At 34.4% G+C, this 13,829-nt stretch overlaps 1 protein-coding gene across 1 annotated transcript in view; it reads right to left on the minus strand.

The window, feature by feature from the left end:
* Positions 1-13,829, minus strand: part of LOC121738588 — a 257,205-nt gene that overhangs the window by 109,722 nt on the left and 133,654 nt on the right. Inside the window, exon 4 of the mRNA XM_042130748.1 lies at positions 4,675-4,742. Coding sequence (XP_041986682.1) covers positions 4,675-4,742 — 68 coding nt within the window. The remainder of the gene's footprint in view (positions 1-4,674; positions 4,743-13,829) is intronic.

A 13,829-nucleotide genomic window follows, 5' to 3' on the forward strand; every position in this document is an offset into this window, starting at 1 on the left:
TCAGACCATGAAATTCACTTTAAAGAGGCCTTTTGACCGAGCTTTGGAATAATATTTTTATTGAGTCATATATTATTTTTTTCGTGTACCTTAATAAATGTATAAAATAGACATGGTATGAAAGGTAGAAAGTATAATGCGTTAAAATTAAATAGCTCTCAAATATGAAGACGTGAGTGGAAAAACACAATAATTAACAGTACAACATGCCGTTTTATTGAAATGAAAAAACACGAAATAAAAAACTGTGCATTTTATGTGTAGCCAGATATATTATTATGTATAAGTCAGGCGATGAAAGAGATAAGTTATAATTAAAGTAAAAAAGAAATGAGGAAAAAAATTGTAAATGTCCGTATGTTACAAAATGTTAAGTAGTTATCGTGTTCTTTAACTCACATCTTCATATTACCCCAAGATACGGGGCAATACATACATACAGCATAGAGAAAGCGCTAAAATGCTGTTCTTGGAATACTTATTAGATGACGCCCACAGCTCCGTTGCACCAAAATTCGGTTATCTCGCGGGAACCGGACATTTTTCCGGGATGAAAAGTATCCTATGTCCTTTCCCCCGGGAATTGGTATAGAGATACTTTGAACTCAAAGTATCTCCATACCAATTTTCAGCAAAATCGGTTCAGCCGTTTGGGCGTGAAGAGGTAACAGACAGACAGACAGCCAGTGACACTTTCGCATTTATAATATTACACTATAACATTATATTTTGTGTATAATATTATTATATGTATAGTATCCAGGATAACTTAATTATCTTTTAGTTTGGCAGAAACAATTATTTTGGACTTCAAAACCGGGACAGCCTTGAAAAAAGCGGAGAGGCAATTTTTACTCCTATGTGAATTTCTTTGTCGTTATTAAAACAAATAATTACAATCAACGGATAACCTTTAGTGTTTCTATTTCTTATTCCGTGCATATAGTTATATAGAATACCATGGTATTCTATATAACCTACATAATATTAATAAAAAATAAAATTTATACAATAATATTATTATTGTAAGAGACAATAACACTAACAAACGTAATAATTTTACTTACAAAGCTACCATTGCTACCAACCGATAAATATTGGCAACGTTCCTATCGAACCGAATTCAATACTCAGTACTCCACTTCAGTAGACAAATTCGGCTTTTGTTTCTGTTGGCTCCCAGACTACAATCCAGAGCCAACAACTAACGATAATTTACTTCCACATTGTTTTCTAATAAATAATCTACGTATCTGTCGCTATCTTCACGTTATTTATATTGTTTTTCACGTCATAGACTTCTTTTCTTTTTTACGCGTTTATGTAGTCCAGGACCATTATGATCCCGGATATATAAACTACTAGCGATCGGTCCCTGCTTAGCACGGGTATAAAATAATATATAATAGCCTTTGTCACTCACTGAAAAAATGATCAAAATCGATTCACTAGTTTTGATTTATATTCATTACTACCCGTATTGGCCCGCATTGGCCGGTACCGCCGCAAAAGCTACGTCCTGCAATTTTTAAATCTGTAGTATCTTCGAAAATATTAATTTATATAATATGTGATATGCTGTAGGGGGCCATATAGATCTAGTAAAATAATATATTAATTCAACAATGTATTTAAAGTATTTAATTGAATAAAGATTAGTGCCATTATTTTGTAGTAAAAAGTAAATGACAAAAATGTTATTGTGGGATATCCATAAGAGATAGACATATTATACTATCACGAAGTTTTCTGTAGACCTTTTCATAGTGTACACAGTACAATACAGTTTAGTACATTATTTTGATAAATCTCGTAGGGTTCAGCCTGCGTTTGCGATATAAGCGAAAAAAATGTAAGTAATTATTTATGACATCACATTAGAAACCTCAAAATAATGGTATTTTTCCACTATTTAATGAATGTTATTAAGTACAACTCGCACTTGGCCAGTATAAGTATATTTATAAACCTTATAAACCATTCTCTTTAATCACTATTAAAGAAAACCGTATCAAAATCCGTTGCGTAGTTATAAAGTTTAAAGGGAACAAAGGGATATAGGGACAGAAAAATCGGCCAAGTGCGAGTTGGACTCGCGAACGGAGGGTTCCGTACCATTATCTATATATTATACGTGAGCCAAAAACTTTGTATCCCTTTTGACGAAAAATGGGGAAACGTACGTAAATGAAATTTTGCACAGTTGTAGTTTATATGGTGAAGGAGTGCATCGAGCTATTATTATTTTAAAATTATACTTTTATCATCTATTTTTTTAACAAATAAAACATTACACACACTACAACACACACACTAGGAAAAATGACAGATTTTTGAGTGGGAATACTCTTTTATTTATGGTTGAAGCACAGAAGTCTGTTGATAACTACTAGCTGAGTCCCAAAGACTGGGTGAGTTGAAAAAATATAATAAAGTCAATATTTTTTTTACAAAATATAGGTAGTAGTCCTAATGTCGTTGAAACTAAGGTCGAATTTCGACCATTGGGCGATCTCTAGTAGAGCAAAAATAGGTATTTTTTATTTTATTTTTGTATGGGATTAATTGTTTATTTTATTTACATTTAATTATCTATACATTTTATAAAACAAAGTCGCTTTTTTTCCCTCATGTCCCTTTGTTCCCTTTAATCTTTAAAACTACGCAACGTATTTCGATGATTCTTTCAGCGTTAGATAGCCCATTTATCGAGAAAGGCTATAGGCTATATTTTATCACACTAAGACTAATAGGATAATTATTTGAAAGGGCTAACTTGAACGCGCTAATCTCAGGAACTACTGGTCAGTTTTGAAAAATTATTTCAGTGTTAGATAGCCCATTTATTGAGGAAGGCTATAGGCTATATTTAATCACGCTATGACTAATACGAGAATGTGGAAAAAACATGTGTATAGGAACCCCCCTTAAATATTGAATTTATTTTGTTTTAAGTATTTGTTGTTATAGCGACAACAGCTACACACATTCTGTGAAAATTTCAAAAATCTAGCTATAGCGGTTCTTGAGATACAGCCTGGGGACAGACAGACATCAGAAGTCTTAGTAATATGGTCCCGTTTTTACCCTTTGGGTACGGAACCCTAAAAAGCGACTTTGCTTTATACAATGTATAATGTATTTGAATTTGAATTTCTATATTAGGTACGGTCGGCGTTGTTTTTTATCGCATTATAATTTGAATATAATATTATGTATTAACCTGTCTGTCCATAAATTGGCATGACAGAACAAGTAACCAACAAGTTACCAGTCAAAACGTAACATAAAAGGACTTCAAAGTTCAAAGCAAAATTGAAAAGGCAATCTAATGTTTTGGTGTTCAGCAATCAGCTACAGTTCTTTCCGAGAATTTTTCAGTACCGTAATTCATTATATACTACTCTTGAATAAACTTCATCTATAGGAAAACCTTATTGTAGTGGATATTGGATATTCATAGATATTCATAAAGTTAGGTTAAGGGCCTGTTTCACCGCGTCCTGATAAGGCTATCCACCACTTAATTTGACAGATGGTGTATGGAAAATCTGTCAAATAACCCTATCGGGCACCTTATCAGGAAGCGGTGAAACAGGCCATTAATCTTCAAATTACAATCATGGTATAGTTGGGCAGGTCTAACTGTCCACTCAACATGACGTGTTTGTAAACAAAGGGGTTACCTGTGCGTTACAAATCCAATACTCTCACCCAATTGTATGCTGACTGCTGAGCTAAATTAAGGGTGGCTTGCACCAGAGGCGTAGTTATAGTTAAGGTTATCGTCAAATATGGCGTCCATTATGGACTTTTACTAGGTATTTGACAGTTCATTTGATATTTTGTTATGGTAAAAGTTAAAGTTATAGTTAAAGCAAGTTGGTGCAACCCACCCTTAATAGGATATCGTATTATCATAGACTAAGGAATTTTCCTTAGTCTATAGTATTATCTGGTATTTCAAAGTTTACAGGGTGTAACAACACTATCCAAGTAAGTGATAAAAGTGTGTACAGTGTTCCTTACATAGAGTTCTGTGTGGAAGTAGCAGCGTGAGAGAACAAATACTTTTTGTGATTTGTATGGGCAAGTGCCCGCTTGTCATGAATTTTTCCATACAAAGGTGAAAAAAAGTTACAGTCTCACCACAAAAATTTATATATCTGTTGAACAGTTGTTTTGAGACCATTTTGTACTTAATTTTTCTCTGATCAACTGTTCAACAGGTGTTTAAATCTTTTGTAGTAAGACCGTTACTCTTACAGAGCTGCTACTTTCACAGCGAACTCTATATAGGGGACACATACACACCCTAAAGTATTATCATTTAGTTTGGTTACACCCTGAATAAAGTTTTGCCACAATTTTACTATCGGGTATGCCGAAAAGTTTTTGAAGTTAAACTTTTTAGCGACGTTGTGTCTTTTTTGGAATGGGTAAAACCCACGGAGCTCTTCGTATGAGCTCCGTGGTAAAACCTATCAAATACCTGACTAGACCAAAAATTTAAAAGAAAGAGGAATAGTAGACCATCGGCGCAATGTAGGAAAATAAATTGTGTCCCCTATTCTTTAACACACATTGTCAGCAGCATATGAAAAATAAAGACATCGACGTAATAATTTGTTATTTGAAAATTTTGAATAAGCTTAGAAGTAAAAGTAGACTCACCTAATCTTAATATCTTAGTGAAGAACACTTGGTAAATGGTGGCACTCGATATTTTTCTATAACGTAACCTGAAACAAATAAATAACCGGTTAAATAATAGAACGTAAAAACGTGAGCCTCTTTTTTCTCCATTAATATCTGCATACAAAATTCTTTTTATTAACTGTTTTACATGGTTACAGAGTTACCAGAAGATTTTCGGCAGTCTTTAAAACTATTTTTTATTGTAAACATAAAACGATATAACAATACCGTAGCGCCTAGATAGACTATCGACCTAATTGAAACGAGGTGTCAAAAATTTGTTATAATGATCTGGGTGTGGCGGTACCACGGTACCCACAATTCGCCTAACATTCCTGCATTGCGCTATCTAAGTTTTCTAAGCGCGTCGGTATATACATATAAGTACGACAGCTGAAATGTATTACGAGGGCTTCGGCCAGACCGAGCATACCGACACAGGACACCTCGCTCGGTCGGAAGATCTTCCTTTGCAGCCTCCACTTATTCCCACATGAACATCCCACATCGAGGGAAATCCTTGAAATTTATCAAAACGCTCATAGTGGTTAAAATGTTGTTTCTAGTAACTTAAACATATGTTACGAATAAGAGAAATTTCATACGAAGGTGTCTCTTGGTCCAAAGGCACTGAACAGAACTCCTGAACCTTTAAAGATAAAAGCTTGGAAATTGCAGCATCGCTTAGATAGCTGCAAGCATTTACTACAATTTCGCTTACAGTAATATAATATGGATAGTTAATATTCGTAGTGGTTATCTACGCATTAAGCCTTGTCTTGTAGATAACTAAAAAGAGTAAAATTATTATTTTTTAACAAAAAATTGAATCCGACTTCCAAGGAAAAAACAATATTCTTAAAATGACCCAAAAAGTATGAAATAATTCTTATTCTTCATTAGTGCCTTTTTCAAAATTCGACAACATCTCAACGAATTCTGTATTCAATTTTCATTCTTTTGAAGTCGGTACTGGCTAAGTTCTATGTCAAGTATCTCAGTTCTGGGCTGTCCCTGGGTACTGTCTCTGGAATTTTTTAAGGTATTTTTAAGATTTTGACGTAAATTTCTATCTTATAAGATATGTCACGTGTCTTATCTAAAAACAATCAATATTTAGCGTTTTTAATTGCATTCAGTTGTAGTTTTGGCACAATAGGTTTTGGATCAACAGTAACAAACCCGAATAAAAATTCGATTTTCTAAACTGTTTTAAAATGTTGTATACAGCATAGTCTATAAGGTATTTATGATATGGGCCAAGATGCCTGAGTTAAATGAATAAATAAATAACGTATTCATCACGAAATACGAAGTACCGTACATTAAATTTAAGCACACAATTTATTTATGATTTTAAATTACTTAAAAGCAAAGCGAAGTGATTAAAGCAATAAAGTTTCAGAGTTTCATCTTATTTACAGCAGTGACACCTAGCTTTTAAACGTATTGGATCATATCTACTTTTATGTGACAAATGAAATGCGGTATTGCACTTTAGGGTGAAGAGTTATCGATAGGATAAAATCGCATAGTACGGTCACAGAAAGTATACATATATATTTTTGTTTATACGATGTTTGGAGCAAATGAGTCGATTAGAAATTAGCTAAAAGATGTAGAAATATGTATAAGAACGGTCTACTTCGCGAGTATTGTGTTGTGACTGAGCAGTACATTTGCACTTTGTGGTATAAGGTACAAAATTTAGTGAAATTAGAATTTTTGATAATATAAAGATAAAGAAAATAATCAGCCAAGTGCGAGTTGGACTCGCGCACGCAGGGTTCAGTACCATTATAGAGCAAAAATAGTTAAAAAATGTAATATTTGTATGGGAGGCCCCCTTAAATGTTTATAACTTTATTTAAATTGCTTTAAAAATTATTAAAGTATAAGTACAGCTAAGTATTTTCTGAATATTTCCAATCTGTTGTTGCCAAGGTGCCGATCTGTTGTCATCATTCATACCGAGCAAAAAATGTTTGAAAAATCACGTTTGTTGTATTGGAGCCCCCCTTAGATATTTAATTAATTTTGTTTTTAGTATATGTTGTTATAGCGGTAATAGAAATACATAATCTGTGAAAGTTTCAAATCTCTAGCTATTACCGTTCTTGAGTTACGGCCTGGAGACAGACAGAGAGACAGACAGGCAGAGAGACAGAGAGACAGACAGACATACGGACAGACGAACAGACCGACAGACGGACAGACATCGAAGTCTTAGTAATACGGTCCCGTTTTGACCCTTTGGGTACGGAACCCTAAAAAAAGACATGGCACAATCTAACGACGTCGCGTCCCAGATCATGTATATTATTCGTATTAATAATTTGTTATCCGTAATCTCGTCTAAGGGTGCGTCCACATTTGTATCATTTGCGCGATCAGATCTCCGACAGATCTCCGTCGTGATCATCGCGCCGTATCAAGTATGCGTATGATAGTGTGGACGCCTATTAGATCATTCTGCCGATCACGCGCGTATTTGATACGACACGTATCAGATACGCGGTTAAAATAATTAACGGGGCGTATCATGATACGCGTATATTTTGATACGCTTCGATGATACGCGACGGAGATCTGATCGGAGATCTGATCGCGTAAATGATACAAATGTGGACGAAGCCTAACATAAATATTACTTAACGTTAAATTATTATTAATACAATTATAGTCAATATAAGACACCTAAATAATTATTATATTATTATTTAGGATTTTACACAATATAAATGTAAGAAAATAATAATTATTTTCAATAGCACACACTTCTAATGTTTGCAGCATTTATAAAGTTACGTTTAAAATTCGAAATCAAAGCCCACGTATATTTATTTTCGATAAGTATGTTTGTTCTGTGAGACGTGACAAACCGCCATTTTGTTGGGAAAGCGCGGGTACTTTGTAAAATTCGCGAGCTCTTGAACCGAAATGCGAGTACACAATAATTTGTTATCCCAATTACATTTTATACGGACGATTACGTATAGGCAAGTACAGGCAAATATTTCTTTACTTTTCTTCTGAGAATAAGAATAAGTTTATTTTGTAAACACTGTTTTTATAATATTTTGCCATAGCAGATTAACTTATAGAGCTAGCACATCTGATAGCTAGCAGCTAGCTACGAATAAGCGAAACACAGTCAAATAATATAAAGCTAGCTGCATTGAAGACCACCAAAAACCATATTGTTAAGATTTTTTTGCAACTCTAGCCGCTCATTATCTATTCATAGTATCTGTAAATTGAACGCCTCCGTGGTCCAGTGGCTTAGAGCGTGGCTATATTGATTCGAAGGTCGTGGGCTCGATTTCCGCGTTAGAAACATGTTATTTCCAAGTTTGGTGAGGACAATGTAGGTTGATCACCTGATTATCTGACAAGTAAGATGATCCATGCGTCGGATGGGTATGTAAAAAGTCGGTCCTGCGCCTGATCTCTCGCCAGTCGTGTCGGTCGTCCGTCCCACTAGGTTATGAGAGTAAAAGGAATAGAGAGTGCTCTTGTGTACTGCGCACACACTTGGGCACTATAAAATTAATCCTGCGTAACTGGCCTGGTTTAAGAAACCGTCACCGAAACCGGTGTGGGAGTTATTATCAAATTGTACAATAAGTATTTTATCCTTTAACATTATAAAATAATTTAAGCTCAAAGTTTTATAAAAAATAATTTACGAGTGGAAAATATTTTTTGTTCAGTAACGGCTGTAGATCTCAATGACGTCGTTATAGCGAGGCTTATTAAAACAAGAGGTCGAGTATAATTACATACTCTTGATTTAAACGACGCATAATTTGTTAAATAATAGTTACAGTTCGACAAGGCTGTTTATGAACGTGGCGAGAAAAGGAACTAACGCTTCTATCATACAAGAACGTAATTTTTGACAGTTCCCCTTTACCAGCACCGCCCATTGACATCATTGACATATTCATTTAAAGCCTTGTCGAACTGTAGAGAGTTACCCAGTCGAGTAAGCTAACGTCATATTGTAATTAGATAAAAAATGTGTGGAAGTCATTGATGATCGCATTGCTAAAACCACAGCTAAAACCGATCATAGAGATTGAAACTTTAATAAACTTTTTTTAATGTGATAAGGGGGCAAACGAGCAAACGGGTCACCTGATGGAAAGCAACGTCCGTCGCCCATGGACACTCGCAGCATCAGAAGAGCTACAGGTGCGTTGCCGGCCTTTTAAGAGGGAATAGGGTAATCGGGGAGGGAGGGATGGGAAGAGAATAGGGTAGGGGTAAACTCACTCACTCGGCGAAACACAGCGCAAGCGCTGTTTCACGCCGGTTTTCTGTGAGAACGTGGTATTTCTCCAGTCGAGCCGGCCCATTCGTGCCGAAGCATGGTTCACGAAGTTCACCGGGACAGCTAGTTTATAATAAAATTGTGATCTTTATTGTTATTGTTTTGAGATTCTACCAATAAATGATTAAATTGATAGCTATTTATTTTCTTACCTTTTTTAATTTGCAAATAGTTTTCAATATTCGTAATTGAAATGTAAAAAACGTCAAATAACAATACTTATTTATACTACAAATTTTATTGAAGAGACTTCGCGTAGTAGCGTCACATAACTACACTAATACAACAATAAAACATTTTTATTATATCTAAATGTCGTCCAGATAGAATCACAGAATTAAAAGTCCGGGTGCCATCGCAATTCTTATACAAATGTCATACCAAGATCATTTCCCATACAAGAATATTTACCCTTTTTGAGTTATTAATCAGCTTATGATAGTAATTACCTAGCTTCCTGTACAACGATTCACTGCAAAATATATTTTACATAACAAAAATATGAACGATTATAATTTAGTATGTAAATATTGTAATTGTTCACATTTTTGTAGTAAGTAGGTATGTACATATTTTGCAGTGAATCTTTGTACAGGAACCTAAGTAATTACTGTCTTAAGCTGAACATGTATATATTAATACGTGAGAGAAAAACTTTGTAACCCTTTTTACGAAAAATGGGGAAACGTAGGTGCATGAAATTTCGCACAGTTATAGTTTATATTGTGAAGGAGTGCATCGAGCTAATGTTATTTTAAAATTATGCTTTTATCATATATATTTTTAACAAATAAAACTTTACACACACTACGACACTACTACTAAGAAAAATGACAGATTTTTGAGTGACAAGCCTATACATACGAATTATATTTTTTATTTATGGTTGAAGTCTGTTGACAACAAGTTGACAAATTGAAAATGGATTATTGTTTTTTTTTTAATTTAATTTTAGATACTATTAGACAATGCTTAAGCGGCCACTCTGAGATCAGCTGAGTCCCAGAGACAAGAATTGAAAAAAACTATCATGATTTTTTTACAAAATATTTATACAAAATATAGTCCTAATGTCGTTGCAAGTAAGGTTGAATTTCGACCACTGGGCGATCTCTAGTTAACTCAAATATGGTAAATATTCTCGTATGGGAAATTATCTTGGTATTACGTTTATATAAGAACTGCGATGGCACCCGGAATCTTAAGTATAGCTACTTAATAATACCTATGTTTAGCCAAAATTACTTCGACGGCATTACAATTTGGGCATGGCGGTATTGGGAATTTTCGCAATACCGGTATAGTACCAAGGTTTCAAAAACCGATTTTCCGCTATAATATTATAATATATTATATTCATCAAAAAAGCGCTAAATCCTTTATAATTTAATCGAATAAACAAAAAAAAGCCATTAAAATCAACTTGTTTATTTAAAGTTTAACAGTTAAACAGTGTTTTGTTGCTTACACTAAACAAATAACTAAAAAAAAATCTTTCTTAAGTATACTTAATCAATCGGCCAAGTGCGAGTACTCACGCACGAAGGGTTCCGTACCGTTATCTAAGAGCAAAAATAGGCCAAAAATAGTGTTTTATGTATGGAAGCTTCCCTCATTTTTTATATTAGTATTATTAATTATCAAAGTATACGTATAATTAGGGATTTTGTGAAATATTCAAGCAATGAGTTTCTAAAATACTAGAGTAGCAATGTCTTACAAAAGATTCCTGTTGTTAATGTCATTATTGACATCGAGAAAAAAGGCCAAAAAAATCAAGTTTGTTATTTTGATTTTAGTTTTTGTTATTATAGCGGCACGGAATAGCGGCAACAGAAATACACAAACTGTAAAAATTTCAGAAGTCTAGCGATAGCGATTTTTTGAGGTACAGCCTGGAGACATACAGACGGACGTTTTTACCCTTTGGGTACGGAACCCTAAAAAGCGAATATCATTTACATATTATAAGTAAAATATATGTTCTATAACTAAGAAAATAAAAATATCTATTAGTCAACATTATAAAAAAAAACTCAAAGTTATAATATACTTACAACAAAAAATAAGATATTTCTTTAAACTAAAGTTTAAAACATGCATCCTCTCTGAATCTGTAATAAAATTATGTAATTATGTTAATAATTTGTTATATGCTGTTGGAAAAGCGTCCTCAAGAAACATAATATAGCATCTAACGTATTCATCGTATTTTATTGCACATAATATAATTAGCAGCGGAAAAGCTCTCTCTGATTCAACGCTAGTGGGACATACCGTCATTAAAATATTCATTCAGTTTTTAAACAACACGCTCACAAAATGTAGAATGTACTATGAATAATGTTTTTATTATTCGTTGAGAATGTACGAATTATGTTATAAGTGTGTAAAAAAAAAGGCCAACACAGGACTTACACACACACAGCAAAACTATTATTTTACTAGCGGTTGATTTTGAGTGTATTGGTATACTTTCAATTGTTTCATAAATCATAATATTGTGTTGAAAACGCCTGTGCGTATACAAAAGTATATTAAAGCTAAAATACCGAAAAACCGGTATTTTTCTCTTTAAGAGCTCACCTGACTCTAAAAATCAAACATTGTCCTTCTCTCTTCACACTCACGCCCGTCTTTCATATGCCAGGTGAAAAAGGACGGCGCGGAATCATCGCCGAGTTAGTTTTACTTGAATAAAAGACGAACTATAATGATTATGAAAAAAGTGTTTTGAGCAAATTTAGGTTTTATCAATACCTTTTTAGATATTAAAAAATATTAAAGAAAAGACAGCAAAAATGTGTCTAAAACAAGGTTTTTTGTAAAAAAGAAACGATCGAGCATTTTTTTAGTAATCGTGTTTTCGTCTTGAGTATTTAATCTTTATGAACTGAAGTTACTTGTGTCAAAAAAATCAGTTTTCTAGACCTTACAGATTTTGAGATCTAGGTTAAAGTATGTAGTCAAGTTAGGGTCATATGGGCTCTTAACACCGGTATTTAAGAATGGTCTAAGTGGTGCGGTATTACCGGTTTTCCGGTAATACCGATTACCGGTATCCATGTCCTAATTTCAATCTATTAGTAATCGTATCACGTAAACAAATTAGCCTCTTTTAGCTTTTTATAGCACATTAATAGGGACTTTCTTAGCGTTGAACGTTTATATGGTAATGAACAGTAAAAGCGTTTAGAGCGGTATAAACGCGGTATAGTGAATAAAAATTCAACTCTCGTAATTAATGTACTACTATAAAACTTTTATATGTAAGAAAATATAACTAAAACTATCGTTTCCGTTGTGGAAATGGTTTATTGTTCATATATAAAGTGTCTGTTATATTACCACGTTTTGAAAACTTTAGTTTTTAATTTTTTATGTGAGAGAGTTGAGACTAAAATTCGATTATCGCGAGGGAACCGTACATTTTTCTGAGATAAAAAGTATCCTATGCAATATCCCGGGATTCAAAATATGACCATACCAAATTTCAGCAAAATCGGTTCAGCGGATCGGGCGCGAAGCGGTAACAGACAGACAGACAGATAGACCGACGAACTTTCGCATTTTATTAGTATGGATTATCGTCGTATCTCCATCGAACTTTGAAGTTGAAGACATTAGCCATCCACCACCCAAGTTTGAGAATTTTATGTGCCACCTTCCAACCAACTTCTGGTCGGATTGTGGAAATATGTAAATAGTTTCCTTAAATGGTCCCCCCATAATTATCCCCCAACAAAACTAGCTCATGGCTTGTATGAGGCGCCAAAAATGATCTTTGCCCGGAGTTGCTAAAGAGCTACATCGAGTCCTGACTAATTGGCTAGAATATTATGTCAAAAATTTTCGAATCCGAACGTAACCAATAACCATTGAAATCTTTGCACATGGCCATATTGTGATAACAGTAATAAATAACGAAATAATGCACAAAAATTAATAAAAAAAACTTTTCAAATTCTTATTATATAAGAGGCGATTTTAAACTTGCAAATATTATTCGTTCGTTAAATCGTAGACGTGTAAAAAAAAACAACAACTAAATTAACCTAAGTGCTTTTGAAGGAACGTACATAAAATTAAAATTCTTCAACGGCCAAGCATTTACGGGGCGTTTTAAGCGGAATAAGTTCTTAAGGACTGGAATATTAAGCTTGTTATGTCTAGACATTTTTAATTGCTTTAGTAATTTTGTGTGTCCGTTAGTTGTTAGTTTATAACTACCCAGTGTTTATCAACCTCTGGGTCGCGAAGCTAATAGGGTATTCGCCAAAGGTTAAAAAAAACTATTTCAGCAAAAAAAAAACAAAATTAAAACTATTGATGTATTAAGTGGGAGAAACAAAAGAATATTATATTGATAAAGATGAGTGGTGGCGAAATACTTTTTCAGGGATGGTGTTGTTTTGATCGCGGTAGCGAACGGTCGCGCACCGCTCAGCAACACACGTAGCAAATATTAATAAAATTAATTAATATTTCGCGAGTCGCGCGGCTCACAGCCGCTGCGCCGACACCATGGCGCTCGTATCCAACGAGCTGCTGGCGTTCGTACAACACGTCGTCAACACCATGGACGAAGATGGCATCGTGCAGCTGTGCAGGTCCACCTACACCAACGAGGTGATCTGCAAGGGCAGGCTCGTGCTGTACGAAGCGCTCGGCAAGACAGCGCAGATGACGTCCCGGAGGAGAGACGGAAGCAAACGAAGCTTGCTGGACATCATCTCCCAGCTCAAGCAGACTAATCCTGCGGAATTGCCGGTGTTTGTGGCCAAGCAGCTCCACA

This window comes from Aricia agestis, chromosome Z (assembly GCF_905147365.1).
Source record: "Aricia agestis chromosome Z, ilAriAges1.1, whole genome shotgun sequence".
Taxonomy (NCBI): domain Eukaryota; kingdom Metazoa; phylum Arthropoda; class Insecta; order Lepidoptera; family Lycaenidae; genus Aricia; species Aricia agestis.